The following is a 24,879-nucleotide window of genomic DNA, read 5'->3' as shown; positions in this document are numbered from 1 at the left end:
GGTGCTAGTGGTGCCCAGGCAGCAGCGAGGCCTCGCCTTTGTGGGTGTAGAAAGAGAAGAAGATGGCTCCCGTTCTGGAGAAACAGCTCCCGGGTCCGACCGGGTCGGGCGACAACAACAAGGAAGACGAGGAAGGACAGAACCTCTGGCAAGTTTTACTGTTACTTAAACGCCTTGGGTGTGGGAATAAACTCCACCGCCACGGTTGTGCTTTGTCACAGGCGGCGGGTTCCTGTCAAACACCGGCCCGGCTAGCAGCTAGCGGTCAGCGTGCTAACAGGCGAGCTAACGTCAGCTAGCTGAAGCGCTAGCGATACATTTACAGTTACAACTCCATACTTGTTTTGTGCGGGGTTTTTTTTGTTGCGTGAACTCTTCATTATATTAGAACTACTCACAAGTTTTTTTTTAACCAGCCATTCATTTCATCTGGGGTCTTTATAGTCCATGTAAATGTAGTGGCTAACTAAAGCTAAGAGCTTCTTAACGAGACAGGAGCATAAACGGTAGCAGCCAAGCCTAGCCGAGAGATTTAAGCGTATACAACTTATTTAGTTAGCACAAGAACAATGATCACATACTGTTGTCGTTATGTCAGTTCTGTACAGTTTTGATTGATACTTGGTTGTCTGTAATGGACCTGTCAGTGACATATGATCATTTCCTGTTTGAGCCATCGTGGACTCGCTGTTCAGATGTTATTGTCTTGAAAGCATTTTTTGATTTAGACATCTGAACAACCTGTAGGTATCTCTGATGGTCGTTTGTTTTCTCGTAGGTCCTCAATACTGAGCGAAGTTTCCACCAGATCTAGTTCAAAGTTGCCATCAGGAAAAAATATCCTTGTGTTTGGTGAGTATCAGGTTTATTCTGTGAAACTCTTTGTTTAATTTTGTAGCTAACCCTGAGGGGTGTGGAGGGCTAATAAACTTTAAAATCTGGGCATTAAAACATTATTATTTTTGAACAATCTTTTTACTCATACATTTTGAAGACATAATGAACTCAATAACACTGAGAAGCCTTCTTGGGTGGGGTCATTTTTTAAAAATTCATTCAACCTTTATTTATTTGTTTGGTTATATTGAAAACCTTTGTGATATTGATAGTGTGATAAGTTTTAGATCTACAGTGTAGCTTCATTATTGAACCATTCTGTATGCACTCTAAGCTATGCTTCAGGGCCGCTGTTCAGTAATTAATATTAATTTCTATACTACAACATGATAAATGAACTGTCCTTGTATAGCACCTTTCTAGCTTATCAAGATACTCAAAGCTCTTTACATTTACAACACAACCTGTGCCCTCATTTACCCATTCATACAGCACTCTGTATCCAAAGAATAATCAGTGCTTTAGATCATATTCATACACCGATAGGACACACATCGGAGGCAATGAGGGGTTCAGTGTCTTGCCCAGGGACACTTTGGCATGGGACTGCTGGTGGAATTTAACCCCCAACTCTTGCATTGGAGGACAACTGCTCTAACCTCTCAGCCATATGCTACTACTAGTAATATAACTAAAAAAATATATGTTCTAGGGGAGGATGGATCGGGAAAAACAACACTTATAGCCAAACTTCAGGGAGCTGATCATAATAAGAAGGGGAGAGGACTGGAGTATCTTTACTTGAGTGTCCACGATGAAGACCGGGATGGTGAGTTTACCTTCTTCAAACTTTCCAGTTGATTAACAAAAATAGCAATGCCTTAAAACTATTCTGTGTATCTATGTGTAGACCTGACTCGCTGTAATGTGTGGATCTTGGATGGGGACCTGCACCACAAAAGCCTTCTTAAGTTTGCGGTTACGGCTCAGTCGCTACCCGACTGCCTAGCTGTGTTTGTTGCGGACATGTCTCGGCCCTGGACCATCATGGAGTCGTTGCAGAAGTGGGCCAGCGTGCTCCGTGATCATGTGGACACGATCAAGATTCCTCCAGAGGACATGAGAGAAATGGAGCAAAGGAGTAAGTAATCCCTCAGTCTACCTTGATGTCGGTGAAATGAAACGTCCAGTGAAGTCCATCTAAATTATAAATTGTTGAATAATTTATACGTTCTTTCGTTATGAAAATGTAGCATTTGTTTACATTTTTTCCTGCTGCATCTGTTTAGACCAGGGCTATTCAACTAAATTGCTCAGGGGGACACAGTTACTGAAAGCCATGAGCTCAGGGACCGGACATCCAGCACTTATGTTCATTAAGTAAGTTTTGTTTTATGGTTTAAAATTAGTTTTATTTAAAAATGAACCCATTGGTGGGCCAAACTGAGTTCATCCGTGGGCCTGATTTGGTCCCCGGGTCACCATTTGAATAACCCTGGTCTAGACAGTCAAACCCTTATAATCCTAAATGTATAGTTCTAATCTTACTGTTTTATTTTTATTTATTTATTGCAAGACTTTTGTTTAGTATGTTTTGGTCAGTTTTCCGAGAGTGCTTTTGGTCTAGATGAAACCGCTCACATTAAAGATGCCTGAAGCATCCCAGGGTGGAAAGCAAAGCAAGTCTTGCATAATAAGAGTGAAACTCCTTGCTTGACTGGCTACTGGGGAGGGAAGCTTGGTTCAGGCGCTGCATAACGTTAGTCATTGTCATGGACGATTCTAGGTCGTCATCAGAGGCCCGTGATCCTCAGCTGTGTGTTGTGGCTGGAGGCGAGTTCTGCAAATCGACGAGTGTGTGATGCACTCAGATGTTCTCCTTGTTATTTTTGGAATCAGTTATTTCTTGCTTATGAACTGATCTTCTGTGTTCTCAAAGTTTGTTGCTTTTTTGTTGGTTCATCCTGCAGCCTTTTGCAGAAGGTCCACATATGCTCCTAAAGTTTTTGTTGCTGCTTGCTGGTTTTATTTTTTTTTTATTTTTTACACAAATTACTGTTTTATTATGTCAAGTGAAATTGTTCAAGAAGTAACATTTGTTAGCAGTTTTTTTTTTTTTTTCATTTTCAGGAAGCTAAATAAAAGGAGAACTGACTAAAGTGTGCTTCTAGACAAACGTAAAAGGCTATAATTATTTTAAGTGGGTCTATTTTTTCCAACTTGCTGTACTAAATCCATTCACTTTAACCGCTTGTAGTAGAAAAATGTATCAAACAATGACCTCTTTAACGCTGCAGAAACTTCTTGTTTAAGCAAATTACATTAAAATGGTTTGTCAGTGTCAGCGTTTTATAAAACGGTGCATCTTTCTGCCTGGTGATGTCAGAAGCTCTGCTGAGCGTCAGACTCTGGTGTGTATTAGTGACACGGGCGGCCAGCAGTTTTGAAGTGTGTGTGTGTGAGTGGCTCTTGTCCAGGGAGTCTTGCACACGTCTTGCATCATGTTTTCCTCCCTTCCAGTGTCGGTGCTGGGGAAAGAAAAGCAAGTAGAGTCAGTGGGTCTGAATTCAGTCTGTGGGCCGGACATTTTGACGGACGTAACTAAAAGTCAGCTGAGCGTCTTGAGCCTGTTCTTGTCAAATTACAGGTTCAGCCTACTGCTGCTTAAGTGCATGTTCAAAGAAACGTTTCACTAAATGACTTCTGTGGCAGCGACAGGATTTTTATTAACAGTATTTTAGAATGACGTTGCATAAAACAGATCAAAGTAGTTTGCGTGAACGTTTGTAAATTATTCACACTACTGAGCTCCGTTTGACGTTTGTCAGCATTTAACTCTTGTTTGCAATTTTTGTGCAAGTCTATTTATCAAAAATACTCGGCTCATTCAGGACTGCTGTGATTTTTTGGAATTGGTGAAATTTTAACTTTTTGAAATATTTAACTGTTTCAGCCATGTTTTGAGGAACAGATCTCTTCTCATCCTTCAAACCTTTTGTGCTGTTCAAAACTTTTTACTAAGGGTGCACCGACTGCAGTTTTCTGGTCGATCACCCATTTCTAAAAAGTCTGACCCACTGATTCCGATTTTGGCCGATACCGATTTTGTTTTCTAAGCGACACTGTCGGGTGTTACAAGGTCACAATGTACCTTCAGTTTTCCAATATTATTTTATTGAAAAACATACACTTGAACAATATCCTAAAAACACTTGTTTGTTTTAACTGGCCATGATGAGGTAGTGTTCTGAAATATAAATGAAGTTCAGACAATTGTTAAAACTAAAAAAAAAAATCTGTAAAATCAGTTTCTCATGTAAGTATCGGCCGATTTCTCAAAATTAAGGAAATCGGGGCCGATAAATCATCCGGACGATAAATCATCCGGACGATAAATCATCCGGACGATAAATCAGCCGGACGATAATTCAGCCGGACGATAAGTCAGCCGGACGATAAATCAGCCGGACGATAAATCATCCGGACGATAAATCAGCCGGACGATAAATCAGCCGGACGATAAATCAGCCGGACGATAAGTCAGCCGGACGATAAGTCAGCCGGACGATAAATCAGCCGGACGATAAGTCAGCCGGACGATTTATCGGTGCACCCCTACTTTTTACTGCTCATTTCACCTTTTATTCTGGTCCTGCTTTTTTTAGCTTCCTTCATGTCCTTTAGCTTTTTTCCTGCTCATTTCTGACTCTTTCGGCTAATTTCAGTTTTTCTTCCGCTTTCTCAGCTGATTTCAACCTTTGTTCTTTTCAGTTTCTTCCTACTTATTTCAGTTTTTAGCTCTTTTCTGCTAATTGCATTTTTTTTACTTTCTTCAGCTATGTTCAGCTATTTTTTATTGCTAATTTCACCATGTTTCTGCTATTCTTGGCTTTTTTCTGCTAATTTCAGTTTTTTTCATTTTCGTTCAGCTACTTTTTGATCATTTCAGCTTTTTGTGCTTTTTTCAGCTTCTTCTTTCAACTTTTCAGTCTATTTCAAGTAAACTTTAGCAGCTTTCTGCAAAATCATTAAGCAACCAGCTTTCAGTTTCTCTAGTTTAACTTACGGTAGTTTCTTTACTATTAGTTCAAGATGAGCATTAGTTTTGCAGATGTATATTTTATCTAAAATATACACATTTTAAGTAGCTCATTCTATTTAAAATAGATTTATGTAAAGCCGGATGAGTACAGAAGCATTTTGGCCTCACCTTTGTTTGTGGAACAGATAAGAAGGTCTTGCTTGGGCAAAGTCTCTTTGGCTTTTATGTTTTTCTTTTTTCTTTTAAAGTGACTCCAAATACAAAGACTGTTTGGTGTTAAATCATCATTTCCTGTTGGTTTAAAATGATGACAAAAACAAACATATTAAAGGTTCAAAGGTTCAAGGAGATTTTATTGTCATCTGCATCACATGAGGTACATGAAGTGGAACGAGATTGTGTACTCAAGGTCCCAGTTACACCCAAAAAAGATACACTAACAATAATAATATAAATGGTGTGTATTAAACAGCAGCCTGAACATGAGTCTGTTGTTGTGATCAGATGGGTAAAGCAGCTTATGGGTAAGAAACCAGCAGCATGGATAAAGTGTCAAATGTCCACTTAAAAAGCATTAAATTAAAAAGCATTAAATACAAGCTGCTCAGTCAATTCACTAACTTTTCTTTCCTCAGACCAGACATTGTGTTAAAGAACATCACAATGTGTTTTCTTACAGAAAAATATCTTAAATATTAAAGTGTACTAAATAATAATACTAAAAATATTAAATGAAATATAAATAATAAATATTTTAATTGCAGAGATTTTATATGGACTTTAATCTTTGTAGAATCAAAAACTTTTTTTTTATTTTTTTTATTACATTTAGACTAAGCATAAATTTATATTTCTATAATGAAGAAATTGACTCAAGCTCAGACGTAATCCATGCGTAAACTTAAGTTGCTCAGTTTGATGGCTGTTGTGGATAGTGTTGAATTAGAATGTTATTTTTCATTTTTTCAACCTTTATTTATCCAGGTTAATCCCATTGAGCCTCAGGGACTCATTTACAAGAGAGACCTGAATTTAACAGAGTGATGACGACAGTGGACAATCCTAAAAGAAAGCATACTAGCTGAGAAGAAGAAATGTTTATAAAAAAAAAAAACAAATAAAAACAGCTAGATTGTAAAGCGATACTCAAAACAGGAACATGTCTGCATTGGTTTTTGCCAGGAACTTGGCAAATCATTATTGTTCTTGTGCCATAAAATACAGATTTCATCCTGTTTAAACAAAGCTACTCCATTTGTCCAGTCCTGTATTCTAAAAGGGTCTTGACCAACGCACAAAATCCAGTTTCTTTGACTAAAAACGATACGTTAGTGTTGCTTTGTGGCTCTCTGCCAACTGGATTCTCAAAGCTCCTGAGGAAGTAGGCCTCAGCTTCCTGCTTCCCCCCCCCCCCCCCTCCCACACACACACCAACCTCATAGAAAATATCTGGACAGTTGTTCCAGCACAGCAGAGAAGTGAGGGATGATGCATTTTGATCCACCTCACAGTTATTGGTTGAATATGAAGAGTGGGGGCCGAGATGGTGTAGAGGCAGGGCAGCTGGCTTGGGACCCGAAAGTCCCAGGTTCGATCCCCAGTCACTGCACATCACGTGGCGTCTCTGGGCAGCACGCCTCATCCCCAAAATGCCCCCCGGGCGCTTTCAATAGCTGCCCACTGCACCACCTGGTGGTGGATGGGTTAAATGCAGAGACTAATTTCGCCATTGTATGGAAACATACAGTGCTGACATTGTGATGACATTATTATTATTATTATTATTATTATTATCTCAGAGACTTTGTTTGTAGCTGTTGGCAACAATTAAACCTTCGTCAAGGTTCATGGATGTACAAACTGTGCAAAGAGTACACATTACTACCAAAACGGACCACAAGAAGCTTTGCAGCTTTTGCTTGTTATATTAGGTTGATGTCCACTAACTAATTTATTTAGGGGATTTTAAACATTTGATAAAGAAACATCAAAGCAAATATGTTCTTGTTTTTAGTATTTTACCGTATTATCAGTCGCCTCCAGACCGTCTCCCCAGATCAGTTATAAATAAGTAAGTAAGTAAGTAAGTAAGTAAACTTTATTTATATAGCACTTATCATAGATACAATCACAAAGTGCTGTACAACAATAAAGAAATAAAAACTTAAAATAAAATAAAAATAATAACAACTCATTAATAAAAACAGTAAAAACAGCTGGAAAAAACAGTAAAACATTTAACTAAAAGCTTGTCGAAATAAAAATGTCTTAAGCTGCGTTTTAAACGAATCAACAGAGACGTTCACACGGAGAGACAGGGGCAGGGCATTCCACAGCCGGGGGGCTACGGCCTGAAAGGACAGGTCACCCCGAGTTTTAAACCGGGTCTTAGGAACCTTAAGAAGGTTCAGCGCTGAAGACCTTCGGGTGTGGGTTTATGTTCTCTTGGACGGGCTGTACTGAAAATGTAATTCCGTTGTGCTTCAGTGCAATGACAATAAAGCCGATTCTGATTTTATATGGAAACTTGATTTATTGTTTATAACACTACTTTTCTTTTAACTGCATTTTACTGTAGTTTGTTATTGTTTATTGTTGTCTGTACTTTCCATGTTCTGTCTGGAACAGGTCTGTCTTGTAAATGAGTCCTCGTGACTCAATGAGACTAACCTGTATAAATAAAGGTTGAATGAATTAATAATTTATATATGTATATATACAATTTCTACAAGGTATCTTTATGAAGTTACAATGAATAAAACGCAAAGTGTGAAAATTAAATTTTTTTTGTCTGACTTTTTCTAAGTTGACTAATCTTATTGCTGTGATTTTTTTTTATTTATTTATTTTTTTTTTTATATAGTGGTAAAAGCTTTCCAGGAATACTCGGAACCAGAAGACGCCGCCCCGTCCTCCCCACGACGAGCTCCGACATCAGGAGAAGACGAGGCTGTCGTTCTCCCACTGGGGGACAACACACTCACACACAACCTTGGCATTCCCGTGCTAATAGTCTGCACAAAGGTAAAATAAAAATAAAAAAACAACACCTGCAGTCCAAGAACTGAATTTGCAATAAGGCTTAATCATGTGTGATGCAGTTCATTTGCATATAAATCAGGAAGGTGGCAGAGCATGGGCAAATGCTCTAAAAAGAGAAATAGCATTTAATGTTAATATAACTGCTTAAAATTTTAAGCATTGCATAAAAAGAAATAATAAAATTATATTTTAAACAAGCAGAAAATTATATGCTTTCACCTTGATAGTAAAGTTGCAGTAAACATTATTGTTTTCTGTCCTGCTTTCAAGGAACCAATAGATTCTACACATCTCAGGCATAGAGAGAGTTTATTTTTCAATGTTTAGGAGCATAAAAAGAACAAAAATCTGCCTCCTTGTTTAGTTCTGCTCGTGAAACCTGTCCTTGGTGACCTGAGAGGTCAAGGTGTTCATACCTGATGAGTAACTCTGGAATGTATTTAAGGCCTTTTAGACCAAAATTCAATTTTGAATTAAATACTTTGACAAACAGAACGTCGGTGCAGTGACTTAAGGATGGGTGTGGCATGTTCTATTTTCCTGGCTTAGGCCAGATTATTATTTTTATTAACTCCTATAAAGACACAGTAACGTTAATGATCCAACCTACTGAAAATAAAAGCATGCAGCACTGTTTGTGTGTCCTGTTTTGACAGGAATCCTTGAGTTTTTTAATAACGATTTGAGGATGACTTTAGGCTAATTAAGTTATAGATTTCATGTGACTGTTAAAATTTAGATCCAGGTCCAGTATTGCAGTAAATATGTTCTGCTGTACATGTTGCATCAGTCCATATATGTCTAATAAAGTGGAAAAATCCATAAATACGTCACTTCGCTATTTATGTCGCGTTTATTACGCATCACCACTGATAACCTGGAAATGTGGGCCGGTGTTGTGCCAAAAATCGATCGGCTGTCAAATGACAGCCGCGTAAGTGTGCACGGGAGGACTTTAACAAGAATTTAACAAGATTAACACTTAATTATTTGTTTGCTTGAAATTATAGCAAACGTGTGTCTCAGTCTAACTGGCACCCTGTGTACACAATTTTGTTCCACCACATGTACCACATGTGATGCGAACGACAAATAAACCTTGAATCATTGAACTTTTCCTTAAAAAAAATGCACTTTGTCAAATCAGCTGTATTTCAAAAGCCGATACGCGGAAACAGAAACGCGCAGAGGGCGACTCGCTGTGCTTTTAAAAAAAATTTAACAAGATAACCACATAAAAACAATTATTTGTTTGCTCGACATTATAGTAAAGGAACGTCTCAGTTGAACTTTTTCTTGATGAATGCACTTCAATGGTGAAATTAGCTGCATTTCGCCAGGGCAGCGCAGCGAGCTGGACGACTGTGGCTGTCTTTAACAAGCTGATTGTGTCATTAACAGCCACTTTTACCTATTACATGACACAACCAGCGAGCGGCATGCCGTACAACTCGAGTGCCATCTAGCAGCTGAAAATGGTAGTGTTTAATATTTTCAGTCAGAATTAATGAAAACGGTCATATCTCAGCCAAAAATTGTTTTATAAATATGGGGAAAAATCCACAAATACGTTCTTTCAGTGTATAAGTGGTAGGGCATGCAAATGATGCAAAAAAAAAAAACCGCGACTTATAGGCCGAAAAATACGGTACTCAGGTTTTTGGTGCGCTCATCAGTTTTTACTTGACACATGTGGAGTTCATTGTAGTACTTGTTAAAACAGTCGCACTAAAATCTGTTCACTCCTTTTAGGTGGAAGAAGCCTCTTTGTATCCTCATTAAATGATTTGTTACCCGCCTGTTAATGTTTGAACCCCTCATTCTTACTTCCTGAACAGTTTTCATTGACTTTCTTGTTTTGTGGCATCATGTCTTCTTAACAATTAGTTTAACGTTTCTGTTCCCCCACGTTCAACTCCTCCACCTCAAAACTTTTCTGAGACCTTTCTAAAAACAAATGTGCATGTACAACCTTACATTTGTCAGAAATGTAAAACAAAATCAGGTAAATACAGTTGGAATTGTTTTTTTCTGAAACATAAAAGGCTACATTTACCTACATAAAGCTATTGAGAGTTAATGAATTGATTAGCACACCACTTGTCATGCTTTGTTGCACCGTTTTATTTGTTTCACAGAAATATAAATTTTCTGTTTTTTGGTCAGTGTGATGCGATCAGCGTCCTAGAGAAGGAGCATGACTACAGAGAGGAGCACTTTGATTTCATCCAGTCCCACATCAGGCGATTCTGCTTACAGTGTATCCTTTTCATGTGGTTTCAGTGCTTTGTTATTCAGAGGAGTCTTTATATTTTTAATACAGACTGTTTAAATAAATGCCGTCATTGAGTTTCTGTATGACCGTTTTGTTGTCAGTCCGTGACTTTGTTCTTTCATTTACACCTTTAACTGAGTTCAACAGATGGAGCTGGCCTGGTTTATTCTTCCGTCAAAGAGGAGAAGAACCTGGATCTGCTTTATAAATATATAGTACACAAGCTGTACGAGTTTCAGTTCACCTCACCTGCCTTAGTGGTGGAGAAAGACGCAGTGTTCATGTACGTAAAAGATGTGCAAGTTCGCTTTTTGTCGCGACAGATTTACGTTACGTTGGTGTCAACGCATGCTTGAATTTTCTTTTAATGTCGCACGATAATTCTAATTTTCATGTGATTTTAAATTGTCTACAAACTACCTCGAAACACATGAACACGCTTCTTCCCTTTTTTTTTTTTTTTTAGTCCATCTGGATGGGATAATGAGAAGAAAATTGGGATTTTGCACGAAAACCTCACAAACGTTAGACCAGATGATCCATTTGAAGATTTTATCACAAAGCCTCCAGTGCGGAAGGTAAGGAAGAGCAAATCCTGGACAGATAATGTTACAGAAGGTTGTGTCAGCTTCTTACAGCCGAGGCCATAAAATCTTTATTTATTTGCTTCTCAGTTTGTTCATGACAAAGAGATCAACGCAGAGGACGAGCAAGTGTTCCTGATGAAGCAACAGGTAAAATGTATTCTCCTAAAATGCCTCAGTGCTGTTTTTAATGTTCAACAGTTTTATTTATGTGGGAAATGCTGCATTTGAAGTTATGTCGCTCATCGGCTTTTTGTGGATAAATAAATCTAATAAGGAAGCAAACCATAATTAATAGTTTTCTCCCCTTCTCCTTTGTGTATCTTATATAGAATATGTAGGTTTTCAAAATAAAATAATTGTAAATAAGTGTTTCTAAAGCGTAAACTTGGATTAACCATAAAAACTTTTTTTCGCTCTGCAGTCTTTGTTAGCAAAGCAGCCAGCAACGCCAACAAGAGGAGCTACGGTAAGTGTCTTAAATCCTTCACGGGCGGGATCTTTATTCTTTTCTAGATTGGCGAACTAACCTGCTTTGTGTTTCAGGAGTCTCCAGGACGGACAGCCTCAGCATCCCCCAGGCCTGCGGGTCGAGCCGGACAACCAAGTGTAACCAGCGGTTCACCGATGGCTGCCGTCAAAAAGCCTGATCCCAACATGAAAGGTGAGGCTGTTTTTTTTTTTTTTTACACTCTATCAGTGAGAGAGACACTTAAAACCTCAGTTCTCCCTTGTCACCTGCTGAGATTTTTTTTAAGGTTATTCTACTACCCTCAAAAGTAAACAATATAATAATTCATAAAGCTTGACACACTCGGGTGGAGATAGACCCATTAACTGGTCTATTGGCCTTTTTTTATTCTTCAGTCACCCATGCCTGTTCACAATTAACTATTCTAATACAGTTTAATTCACTTCAGGTTATTTATATAGCGCTAAGTTACAACAGAGGTTATCTCAGAGCACTGAACAAATACATTCATATACATAAAAGCTCAGTTAACATTATTTAAGGTAGTGTACGGAGCTAACTACCAAGGAGGATGCAAGCACTGTGCAAGTATAGTCCACAATTTGTTTTAAGTGAGAATGCTCTTCTGTGGATTATTTTTACGTGCACAAATTCTTCTAAATTTGATCAGATTTATATTTATTTAAATCAAGCTTTTTTTTTTTTTTGTTAAATGGAAAATAGAGAGTCCATAAATTAAAACAAATATGTTGTGTATCGGCCATCGGCTGCCCTGATACCGAAGATCTGCATCAGCTAAAAAAAAGTCTTATCAGTCACCTGACTTGGGTAAAAATGAGCCATGAAATGTGAGTTTACTGATATTTACACAAATACAGTTAAGAATATGTGTTGACGTTCTTATGTTTTTCACTAATTAATGTCACAAAAGTGAGGAACTTGGACAAGTTAAAGAAAATTAAAAGGTAGAAAATTATTTTAAGAAAAAGTTCAAACAAACGCTTCACAAGTATTGGACAGGAAAATAAATTTCTCGTGTGTTGAACATAGTTCAAGAATCTTTATTTTCCCCAAGGGGCGATTTGTTTCACAGTCAGTAGAACATGAAACAGTCATACTAGACACGACATTAAAATAACTTTACAGAAATCATCACTGCTCGATGAGAAGCCTCATCTCTACAGGGATGAATGAGTTTTCCAGTCTGTTCCTCCTACATCTGGGCAGCAGATACCTGCGTCCAGATGGAAGCAACCTGACCTCACCATGGAGTGGGTGATCAGGATCTGCCAGAATCTGCCTGACCTTGTTCACTGACCTCGCCTTGTGTAGGTCAGTGAGGTTCTGTAGGGCTCTTGAGCAAACATAGGCAATATGTGGAGACAAGTTTGCAGGCGTTACACATGCCGCTCACAAGAACTTCAGCTGTCGTATATTCCTCTGAAAATTAAAATTACGTTTACTTAAACATACAAATACAAGCAAAGCAACATCGTACAGTTATACTTTATTTTAGATTCTTACAAGTTTATTTACAAATCAGTTCTCGGGAACTAAAGTTTTCTGTGTTTATGTCTACTTAAAACATTTTGCTGATACATTTAAATATTATTACTGATTACAGCTTTATGGAAATGGTGTTTAGATTTGTTTTCAACTTCACAAAATAAAAAAGCATTGGCCTGTTTTAGAAAAGAGTAGCAAGTGTAAACATCGTATCTGCCATTTAGATCTGTGTATGCATCTATTATATGTGTAATTTGATATTTTAAAATAATATATGAACAGTTTTATGTTAACTCGTCAGCCAATGATCTCAGAGAACTGGCAGTGTGTTGGCTGATGGATGTTTTTAAATGAAATGTGCAAAACCTGCAATAATAATACAGAAATGTGTTTTGTTCAGCGGGTGCTGCTAATGAGGGAGTGCTGGCCAACTTCTTCAACAGTCTGCTGAGTAAAAAGACGGGATCCCCAGGAAGTCCAGGATCTGGAGCCGTTGGAGCTGGAGTTCAAGGATCTGGCAAGAAAACAGGTACAACTCGTGGTTCCTGTGCTGACCGTCGAACTGCTGAGGTTTACTTTCCAGTTAAAGCGTCTTACTCGCATATTAACCGACGTTCTTTCACAAAACATTCTGACCTTTAGACAAAAACTGTTTTTTAATATGTAGACGGCCAACATCAGAAAATGTCTTTGAACAGTATTTTTTCAATATAGACACCAATAAAACCATTACAATTTATCAAACGAAGAGGAGAAAAGACAATAGTATAATTTATTATAAGCAGCTGTGATGCTCCTAACTGAAAACACCCAGAGCAACTCTACAAGTTTCAGGATCACTTCTTATGTCTTCACTGCAACTCGTTCATGTTTTAGTCACGTGGACCGCGTTGCTGATGAATCAAAACGGAGTTTTTAAATGTATTTTAAAGAGAAAACGTGCATGAGAGAGGGAAAAAATACACAACTTATACTTTTTAAAGACTACATTGGCCAAATAAATAGATTATTTCAACTTAATTTCTTTAAATAAAACACTTTTTTTTTTTTTTAACTGAATCATTTGTTACAAAAACATTTACCAAAACCCAAAATTGTTATACTTAAACAAATATGCATGAAGTTTTATTGGGACATGTTAATAGGAACTCCCCCCGACCAAAACCAGCTGCCTCAGGAACTTCATCTTGTCCTCTCTAAGCAGCATTTACTACTGAAGTGCAAAGCTGCACGATTGTTTTTAGCAGCGTACGAGACGCCACCGTTTTGGAGACAATATTCCATAAACATTGAAATTAATGGTTCGTTGCAGCATTTCAAACATTCAAACGTCAGAGCCGTGGCTGCTTGTATATAAGCATCAAGCTAGGAGTGGGGGACATTTGAGAGGCTGCGGGCATTATTGCTGTCTGTAGTTTTCTATCTGCAGCCTGAGTAAGATGCTTAAAGCAGGAAAAAGAAAAGATGTCTGCCAGGCCTGTCACGATAAACAATAAATCAATTAATCGCATGATAAATTAAAATTATCGACCTCATTTTAATTTATCGGCTTTATCGTTTCTTCGTGTCTCTCTCTACTGAAGACACTGGATGACAAAAGGCTCAACCTCGGTGCTCTTCTCTGACTCCTACCTTTCTCTTTTCTCTTTAAAATCCATTTCAACAATCCAAAACCGCGTTTTTGGATTGTTGAAAGCAGCTACGCTGAGAAGCTAAGCTATGAGCTAAGCTAACATGTCGACCTCGGGTGGGGGGGGGGTATCTGTTTTGTCGAAGCTCCAAAATTTACGGTTGAAATCTGTGCCTTCGTGTAAAAAGTTGTTTTTCTCTGCAAAAAGAAACTGAGAACTTGTTTACTGATTTTATTTTATTTTTTTTAATTAAAAGCTTTGTGTGAAAAATGCTATGCTAAGACCACACCGAGCGTCCGCCATTTTGAGAACCGAAGAGAGACAGCCCCGGACGCATCACGTCAAGGGGCCTCCCTCCCATTTTTTTTTTTTTAAAGGCACGCTGCTCGCTCCCTCACTATCCTTCCTTCGGTTCAAACAGTCTTATACTGCCATCCGGTGGTCAAAAAAGGTACTACATGCAAAACAAATTAAACATTTCTTCGTAAATTTGATAATAATTACTAATTATTGTCAAATTTCAAACAATATTATCGTTTATCGCAATAATTTCTGAGACCATTAATTGTCCAGCAAAATTTTTTATCGGGACAGGCCTAATGTCTGCTTTGACCAAACTCCTGACTCCTGAGGAGACTTGTGACACCACCCATCACAAGTGTCTGCACGGAAACTAACATTACTCCTCTGCTCTCTCACCTTGTTTTAAGTACTTCAGCTGTTTTGAACATATTTTACTTTTATATTTTTCTCGCATAACCAATCAAAGCTAAATGTTCCTAGTTGAAAAATCCATTGCATACTTCATCACTCTGCCTCAGAGCCTCTGATGTACTCTTTGTTGTAGCGCTGTACACACGTCGAAGGATAAACGCACGACTCCGTGTTACTTTACGTTCTGCATGTGTGTTAACCGTGGCAGCGAGTCGCCACAGCATGGGAACACGTCACCATCTAAACCCCACCCATCCGCTTCCTCACCATGGAAAACTCTTACGACCTTACACAGAAGCTACAGGAGATTACTTTTGGGCTTTGTCTCCCTTTTTTTTTTTTCTTTCCTCAAGGGCAGAAGCCGGGTTTGACTGACGTCCAGGCCGAGTTGGACAGGATGACTCGCAAGCAGGACCCCGTGGTTTCAGCTAACAACGTACCGCCGACGGAGAACGAAGCGTGAAGGCAACAGAACAGCTGCATCATCCACCGCGTTAATACTCTGGAAATACAAAACAATATCTGTACATGCGAGCATAAACAAAAACATTGACCAAATTCCCAACGCCTATATCAGTGAGCGCACAGTTTGTGATCAGGAGGAGAGATGGGACGTGCTGAAGGCTTGGCTTTATTTCTGTCCTCTCTTCCACTGTAAATGCTATTTTTTGTGAAGGATGTCAGTTTGTTGAAATGTGTGCACACTCCCTGGCAGCCAGCCTGATGCTCCGGGCTGCAGGCCCCCCCAGTTTCTGGGGTTAAAACCGCTCTCCTCACGGAGTTTGAAGAGCGATAACGCGCTGGCCTTGTGGCCTCTAGCTCGTCTTATCTCCAGGAAGGAATATGATCGCGATTGGAAAGGTATTTAAATATTGAGAAAGGAATTAAAATACTTGCAAACCTTTGTCTTATGTAAAAAAAAAAAACATGTTGGATATGATGTATTTATACAAAGGTTCTCCTTTTTTTTTATTTTATTTTCTGCACCATATCCTGGTTTAAGGAAACGTTTATTGCATCACCTAACGTGTTTGAACGTCACTGACAACACGACACTAATGTAACATGTCCAGAGAACGGATGGTTCGTATCGTTCGCCCTCGTCGTCTCGAAGGATTCTGTAGATAGAAGTACAAAAACCAGATTCAGGTTATTTAACTTTGTACAAAATGTTGTTTCTGTCCAAATTGTGAAAACGGCTTTTTGGACTAAACGAGACCGGACGGGATTTGACGGGCGTAGAAGTCGCAGCTTCTTTAGCTACTTGTTTGTATATTTTGGGAGGGGGTCGAACATCTTTCCTACTAAAACTCCGAAGTGCCTCGCACAGTTAGCCGTTAGGGTCGTAGTAGAGGTGCTCGTCTACACTTGAGGAAATGCACTATAGCACCACTGGTTGAAAGGTTTCTGCTCATTTCCTGATGACCCAAATCATTTATTCTGTTTTGCATCGTTGTTGATGTACAAACAAAAAGCCCGTGGTCTTATTTTTCAAAAGGATCTCTGTAGCCTAGTTAATGTAATCAACAGAATGCCTTCACACAAACTGAACTGGCTGCTGGTATGAAGAAACCACAAAAGATAACTTTATATTAGATCCCCTAGACCTGCTGTGGTTGAAACCACTCATTAGCAGCCTGATTACTCAGTTTTATGCTGTTTGAACAACAAAAAAAAAGCATCAACAAAAAAATATTTTCTCCTTTTATTGTTGGACGGCACTTTTCTTTGTCTGGTTTCTCGTTATTTTCCACTGCATGTTTGTTAAAACATTCCCAGTTCCTACGTAAAGTAGCTGTAGAACGTAGGAAACCTGCTCGTCCAGTCGGGTCTTTTTGTTGCTTTAGAGCTCGTTTTAAAGCGACGACCTTTGCCTTCAATGTACAGCTGCCTTCATGGGAAAACTCCTCGCTTGCGTCTTTAAGGGGTTTCTTGATTGTCTTTTATCATTGTCACAGCTCTACTGTACCTCATCATCATCATCATCATCATCATCATCGTCATATCTAATATTTCTCGTGTGACATCGCAGTCCTCGATCATGAACCATGTACTCAAGGCCCTACTGAATCATACAGATAGTGTACAAAATAGTTTTTGTTTGTTTTTTACAGGAATGGTTTAAAAAAAGCAGCTAATTGCTGTTCAGTTAATGGCAAAGATGAAAAAGGAACTGGTGTGAATTGGAACATTGAACCAAAGATGCATATTAGTCACTGCTTTTTGCATTTCTCATTAACCTGTGGCACTTTTTATTTATTTCATTTTTTTTTTTTGTTCTCTTGCAAGGAGCGGTTGCATTCCACCCAGCAGACCTGCCTTTTAAACTCTTCGCGACACCCTGTAAACTGGTCGAAACGGCCCAGTCTGCTCCATCTGGAGCTTCAGCACGCAGGGAGGGGAGTAAAGTGCACGTTTATGGTGAACCGCTCTAAATGTTTTGCCAACGGGGGCTGCCTGGACTTTTTATTTTAATACATTTGAGCTGGAAGTAAATAACAAAAAGGGCGTAATGTTGTAAATTTTTTCTTTTTGGGTTAAAATATTCATGTGTTCTTTATCCATTTAGTTAAAACTGCCCCCCCCCCCCCCCCCACACACACACACACACACACACACACATCTGCTGAAACAGGTGAAGCACAATTTGAAGCACTTTTTATGCAAACGTTCTTGGAGGGATGTTCAGATTTGATCTTTTTGCGCCCAAGTTTTGAGTTTATTCAGATTAAGCATTTCCCGTCAAACCTTTTTTTTTTTTTTTTAGTTTTTAAAACGTTTAAACGTCTCTGACCCGACGGACCGCCCTGATTCGTGCCGATCGTTCGCAGCCAGTTATTAATTTGGGGCTTTTTGTTGAGTGGAATGAATTGCTCTCGTGCTGCCGTGGTGTCAGGGTTGAACTCGCTTTTTTTTTTTTTTTTTTTGTAAAGTTTGTTTAATTCTAATGAAATAGAGCAGGAGTTAACTTTTGTACTGAAACGGGAGCTGAAAGCAGCTGCCTCCTCACATCCTAACTGAATGGCCTTCGACCACTATCCACCGTCTCCGTGTGTACGAGACTCCGAGCTCCTGCTTCCAGTCCTTTTCTCTTCAGGATGTCGGGACGTTTGAAGCACATGGCTGGCTGTATTTTGTGTGTCCTGGATTAATTCACAACTTTGATTGTACGTCTTTAACACAATTCTGTATCCTCTAAGCCGCCTTGTGGATTCTAGCTTCTTATGCCGACAAAGATAAGGAAATTGTTTATCAAACCCTTTGCTTCAATAAAACCAAGAATACAAGCCTGTAGTCTTTGTGTCTGTTGTTCTTTTTTATTATTGCAGGTATTGAAATTGTAGTTTTGACCTTTCTGTTTAATTCCCCCCCCAAGTCAAACTTGTTTCAAACACCTGAATTGTGTCCTGGTAACGTTTTTATGCTGAAACTTTGAAAAGCTCGTCTTTATCTCGGCCACAACTGCATCAAATCTGAGCTAAAAGTTTGTAGAATCGACCGAGTTGTAGCCATTTTTATAACGTTTAAAATGGACGCATCTCCTAGTGTACGTGCCATTTCTCTTGTTGGGCCTTAACTTCTGATTCGCTCAAGATAATTTAATGAAACTTGATGGTATTCTGATTCATGCTCAATAATCCAGGTAGAAAAATCCAACGGGTCCTGTGGACGGATTATTTCTTTTTATTGAAACGGTTCATTTTTTATTCCAAAAGACGAAACGTTTAAACAAAAACAGTCCAGAGGACCTGACTTAACTGATGGAAACTTGATGGTGCTGTTAGGAATTTATTTCACATTATTTATATTGCATCAAGTCCCAACAGAAGTCGTCTCAGGGCACTGTACAAAAACATTCATATACATGGAAAAAAGCCAATTAATAAAAAGTTATCGAAAGAAGCAGCTGATTGTGTTGAATCTGCGTCACAGTCTCCCGAGCAAGCACAAAGGAGACAGTGGAAAGGAAAAACTCAATTTTTAACAAGACGAGACCTTTTAGCAGAACCAGGCTCAGGACAAGCAGACATCTGCTTTGACCGGCTGGGGTTTGAGAGGAACAGGAAGTAGGAACAAACAAACAGAAGCAGGTCCAGATGAACTTATAGGAGGAAAGACAAAAAAACATGTTAAGATAGAAATTACAAATACGAACGGGGAGAGTAGAGCAAGTAAAGGCAGCAGCAGAGTGAGGACGTGGTTAATTTGTCCTCCAGCAATCTAAGCCTATAGCAGCATAACTAAGGGATAGCTCAGGAAACTCAAGTTGACCCCAACTAAAGGATTTATCAAAAAGGAAAGTCTTAAGCCCAGTCTTAAAAGTGGACGAGTCAGTCTGATGCACTAGAGAGGAGCCTGATAACTGAAAGATCTGCTGCCCATTCTGCTCTTGGAAACTCTAGGAACCACAAGTAAACCTGCAGTCTGAAAGCAAAGTGCTGAGGAAAGGTTTTTTGTTTTTATACAGCAGATGTGGGATACAGCGTCTGCAGTACGTATTGCAGACTGTACCGGTCTGTTGTGGTGAAGAAGAAGCTGAACTGTAAGGCAAAGCTTTCAACCGCTCCGTCATCGTTCCTACCCTCACTTATGGCCATGAACTCTGGGTGACTGAAAGAATGAGATTGGCAGTTGAAATGAGTTTCCTCTGCAGGGTAGCTGGACTCCTTAGAGATGGGCTGAGAAGTTCAGTTATCTGGGACAGACTCTGAGTAGAACTGCTCCTCCACATCAAGAGGAGCCAGTTGTTGTTTAAGCATCTGGTAAAGATGCTCCCTGGGCGCCTCCCCGTTTATGTTTATATATATATTTATTGATGTAGAAAAATAAAATTTGTACTCATCCTTTGATCGTTTATTGTTGTTGTTGTCCACTGTTATCACTCTTTGTTAAAATTCAGATCTCTCTTGTAAGTGAGTCCACAAGGCTCAATGGGATTAACCTGTATAAATAAAGTTTTGAATGAAAAACAAAAAATACAAATCAGTTTAGCTTATCATAAAAATCAAAGCAAATCTTGAGGAACAAAAAACAACCTCTAAAGGTATACAGACCTATAACATAACTCCCAACAGCAAATTGTCATGACATCATTTACAAACGCTTCAATTTCAGGGCGTCGCGCAGCTGTAATGCCACTAATGACCACAAGGGGGTGGTAAAGTACATGGAGGCACATTTTACAACCGTGAGGATTTAGTAATTTAGCATTGCAACTCTAAATATATAAATATTCTACATGAAAGCGCAGTATTGTTTATTCCATTAATAACATTTTATTTACTTGAGTGATTTTATTGGGATGTTTGCGAGCTGTTTGTTCAGCATCAAAGCATCCGTCAGAATGTGCTGCCAGAGATGGATCAAAAGAAGAAAGAAGATCCTGGAAAAAAAATAAATAAAAAAATGCATGTGAGTTCGGTTCGGACTGGGCTCGTTTTACAGGCTGTTCTGGAATAAAATGGACTCTGAAGAATGTGCAGTTTTTCAGAGGGGCGGAGACAGAACCAGCAGCTCCGTCCACATCGAGCGGAGCAGCGGCTGGAGGCAGCTTGCGTCCCGCTGGGAGTTTGCAACGGAAGCCCCGCAGGTTTTACGGGGGTTCGAGCTACATTTGCTGTTTTTTTCTCATTTTTTTTTTTGGTTTTCGAAACGACTCGCACACCCTCGACTGACGTTACACAGACATAGTTTAAATATCTCAGCGAGTAGCGCTGGGATTCGAACTCGTGACACTCGGATCCTAAGCTCCGCTCCGCTCTCCCAGGCGGGAGGAGGTTACGCCGCGGAGTGACATCAGCACGACACATTGCAGCCTTGATTTTTTTTTTTCTCCCTCCGCGTCTTGTTCCAGAGCATCTACAGCTTCAGCGTTCACCGCGGGGAGGCGATGAGAAGTGGACCGCCCGGTTCGGTTTGTCCACGTCCAGCCTGCACGGGGCAAAGTGAGCCCAGCTCAGGTAGATTCTGATCAAACCAGTCCCGGTCAAGGGTCCAGCACCCACCGCACCCGGAAGCCATGAGGACCACGGAGGAGACGGAAGGCTTTGACTGCGAGGCCTCCAACACCTCCATGATCTCCGGGGCCAGCAGCCCGTACCAGCCCACCACCGAACCCGTGCACGCGCGGAACGTTCTGGGGGGAATAAGGTGCGACCTGGAGTACCTCAGGTCCCACTTTGGGATTTTAAAAGTGCTCGAAGTGGTAAGTTATGACGCACGACACTAATAAGATTAATTAAACACTTATCACATTTCTATATATTAAAAACAAAAACTGCTGTTTTTCTGTCACATGAAAACAAATAGTTTGCATCAACAGCTCCTATCATTAAAAGTTTAATTATTAAAGGGGCTCATAAATAACTAATAAACAAAACCTGCACAATATTTAGGTCTGGTTTGGTTTGCAACCAGTATCTGTGACCCATCAGCCACATGTTTGTTTACATATGGAAACAGCAGAAGTTGCAGAAAACGGGTCAAACCTTCGAGTTTCAGCAGAAGTTTTGTAAAAGTCATGCGTGTTTGGATGATTGACAGTCGTCTTCCTCAGTCTGTCTCATTCCCTTTGAGTCCAGGAGCAGATTCACCTGAATAGCGCTTTGTTTACGTCGAGTGTGGACCCACACATCTGGAAAACGACTGGAGTAAACTCCTTCAGAATGCACCATTTGTTATAGTTGACGGTAACGCTTTTTCCTGCGCCATTTCAAAGTTCTGCAACGAGTATCTTTAAATAATTTGTCACCAATGAGTTTTTTGCAAACGTTGACCTCTGCGCTCCTTTTTACAAGGACAGTTTTCACTCATGCATTTTGTCCTCAGCAGTGTTTGGTTACTGTTGGAGCACCTTAAAGTCCTCACAATCACTTTTATTCTCTAACCAGATCAGAGCCGAGTGAAATAAGGGCTCAGAGAAGGGACGCATGATATTATCAGCATGGTATCGTATCGGCCAATATTGGCAATAAAGTTAAATATCGGCCATTCCATCAAAACAACTCACTGATTTAAAAGGCACCATTTATATATATATATATATATGTAAGTATGTAAGGCGCTGTTTTTATATGACAACCCAGTGACAAGGATGTCTGCGATGCCAGCACAACGTTATGAAATCACACGCACCTTTGAGTTTGGATTTGTGAAAATGTACAAATTTGCACAGTTCAAATGTTGTAATTGTGTTGGAGAATAAATATCATGAATAAATTTGACATTAAACATAATCCAAGTTCAAGCGTTGCATCATTTTCCCCCTTTTTGACGTCTGTATTTGGTTGCAGACCAAATTGACAAAGACCGTGCAGAATAATGTATTTTAATTCCACAGCAGAGAAAGCTACGTAGTCTCTGTAAGTACACAGGAAAAATAGAAGAGTAATTTTTTCGGAGTTAACATTATTTTCATCTAAAAGAGTCATGTTTATACATTATAGAGTAAAATCGTGTCAATTGGTCAATAGAATCGGAGGAAAAAAACAGAGTAAATCATATCGGAGTAAAACAAGAAAAACGCCCACTGAAGTTCGTTAAGTTTCGTTTCTTCCACCATTTTGTTTTCCCGCATTGGACCGGAGGCGACGGTCTGCTTTGTGCCAGGTAAGTGCCCAAATGGGTTGTAAACATATTTCATGTGGGGTTTTATTTGTTTTTTATTATTATTAACACTAATTATCTCTAGCGGAAAGATGACGTGCTGCTGTGTGGTCGTGGGGGAAGGAGGGGTGCAGCGAGGAATTAACATGGTTGGCTAACTAGTTAGCATGTGTGCTTCAGCTAACTTAATGTAGCCGTTTACAACAATGTAAGCAGAAAAAAAACATCAGTGTTGTACAATGCTACGTCCATTTTTTATTTGCATAAGTCAAGGCTGTTGCTATTTTAAGCTAAGGAACGGAGTTTAAAAGAGGAGCTAGCTGTACAATCGAAGCTAGCTCTGCTAGCATGTGTCCCGCCCAGAAAATGGCGCGGGAGGGCTATGCTAGTAACTTCTCTTGAACGTAGAGCAGCAATTAAAAATATATAATTAAAGTTGTGCTTTGTATGCAAACTGTAAGTTGTCAGTAAAACATTGTGATTGACTATTTAGTCCATAAACCCCGTTTGCATCGAGTTGTATGGAACTGATGTGGTTTTGTTTTCGTTTTAGTTGTGTTGATTGGCTAAATTCAAGAGCGCCTAGCTCATTAAGAGCCCATTAAGGATATTTGTTAGCCACCAAGTGCTTCTTCCCCATGATAGTTTCAACCTCTTATCTTAATTTTTTTTATTCCCTTCGATAAGTATGTTATCAAAGTGAATAATATATAATAATTTGTTATTGAAAAATATCATATTTTACATAATGCAGGATGCAAGCTGTGCGTGTCAAACATAGAGATCGACAGAAATACATCTGTTTTGAAGGCCAACTGACTTACAGTTCATTTTTGGAATGTGGTGAGTGCAAACAAAACAAGTTTCCAACATTTTCATATATTGTGTTTATCAAAAACGTTTTGGGAATGTTGCCATAATGGGTGCTTTACCAACTTTTCTGATTTATTATTCTGTTTTACTTAATTTTAATTTATAATGTCTTTTAATTGTTATTTACATATGTTCAAATATATAATAAATAAATAATTTGCTATGTTCATAGCTGCAAAAAAGTTCAGCATCCCAACCTTGGACTTAAAAGTTTCTGATGATTCTAAGACTGAAGTGGATGAGGAGGTTTTTGAGCTCCTTTTGAAAAGTCCAAACCTTGGTGTGCTGGAAATTTGTGAAGCACAAGATCTCCATCCAGAAGGTAAGGTGTTGCAAAGTGTCATTTGTTTATTTTTGTGAACTATTTTTGGTCATCCTTATGGGTTTGACCAATAGGGATAGAAATGTCTTTCCAGATCAGTATAGACATGTTGATGTCCATTTGATATCACCAATCTAGGATGAGATCATAAAAGCGTTCACCTTTGTAGCATTTCACACAACATGTGGAAACATCTTACATCACAGACCATTCACGGTTTGGCCTATTTCTAGTGTTTCAGTGGTTCATCACAATGAACACAGATAAATGTGCATGAGTTATCTATGTTTGTATCATACTGTTTCTTGTGAGAAGAGCTCATCAGGTGACCTTAATTTATATATAAAAAAAGTTTTTGGGAGAGAACCATTTTCTCAATTTTAGTGTTGACTACTGTTAATTCTACCAACAAAATGTTTAGATAATCCTATGGATCAGCTAAGCTGTGCAGCAAGCAGCTCCTTCACCAGCTCCAGTGGAGAAACTGAAGTGGACTCCGATGACACCATTATATTGCAACACAGTCCTGTAACAAGACATAGAGCTGAAGACACCTCTCTTGCCCAAGTAAGCTATGCAGATTACTGTGCAGACTTCCATAGAGTTTTTACAAAATTTGAATACATTATATAAATTGCTCTCTTAAAACCACTTTCTGTGTTTTTTTCCTTCAGCATATCTCTGCACATTTTAGTCCAGATCCTTAGCATAGAAGGCTCTGGACTTCCCAAAAAATTTAAGTTCTTATAGTTTTGTTTGTGCTTTTTAACATAACTTACTATTCCACTAATAACTATTATAGTTCTTTTAATACTATCTCTTTTTTATGGAATAAAATAGGATTTGTAATTGTCTTGTGTACAGTGTTTTTGCAACGTATCGATTTATATTTTTACCATCACTTTAGATGATTGAAAATGTTCTAAAGAACAAACCAGGAGGAGACAGGATCGTCAATGAATATGCGCGGACAAAA

At 39.0% G+C, this 24,879-nt stretch overlaps 2 protein-coding genes and 1 long non-coding RNA gene across 4 annotated transcripts in view; all 3 read left to right on the top strand.

Annotated features, from left to right (window-relative positions):
- dync1li2 (dynein, cytoplasmic 1, light intermediate chain 2) lies at window positions 1-15,994 on the top strand. Of its 2 annotated transcripts, none has more exons than XM_037689866.1 (13): window positions 1-148; window positions 779-852; window positions 1,550-1,666; window positions 1,748-1,978; window positions 7,743-7,903; window positions 10,088-10,181; window positions 10,344-10,479; window positions 10,663-10,774; window positions 10,871-10,930; window positions 11,205-11,249; window positions 11,327-11,444; window positions 13,159-13,287; window positions 15,457-15,994. In XM_037689866.1, the coding sequence occupies exons 1-13, from the start codon at window positions 63-65 to the stop codon at window positions 15,564-15,566; spliced, it is 1,473 nt and encodes a 490-aa protein (XP_037545794.1). In that variant the 5' UTR covers window positions 1-62; the 3' UTR covers window positions 15,567-15,994. The 2 variants fall into 2 exon arrangements, with proteins under 2 accessions (XP_037545794.1, XP_037545801.1); XM_037689873.1 differs by having other exon boundaries at window positions 15,462-15,557.
- A 4,812-nt stretch (window positions 15,995-20,806) lies between these two features.
- Window positions 20,807-24,879, top strand: part of cmtm4 (CKLF-like MARVEL transmembrane domain containing 4) — an 18,492-nt gene continuing 14,419 nt past the window's right edge. Inside the window, exon 1 of the mRNA XM_037692938.1 lies at window positions 20,807-21,308. Coding sequence (XP_037548866.1) covers window positions 21,123-21,308 — 186 coding nt within the window. The 5' untranslated portion in view covers window positions 20,807-21,122. The remainder of the gene's footprint in view (window positions 21,309-24,879) is intronic.
- On the top strand, window positions 22,478-23,554 carry LOC119428737. Its single transcript, XR_005187714.1, has 2 exons — window positions 22,478-22,711; window positions 23,463-23,554. It is a non-coding gene; the product is annotated as an uncharacterized LOC119428737 (long non-coding RNA).

This window comes from Nematolebias whitei, chromosome 2 (assembly GCF_014905685.2).
Source record: "Nematolebias whitei isolate Nwh7 chromosome 2, NemWhi1, whole genome shotgun sequence".
Taxonomy (NCBI): domain Eukaryota; kingdom Metazoa; phylum Chordata; class Actinopteri; order Cyprinodontiformes; family Rivulidae; genus Nematolebias; species Nematolebias whitei.
This window is presented reverse-complemented; position numbering and strand designations above follow the sequence as displayed.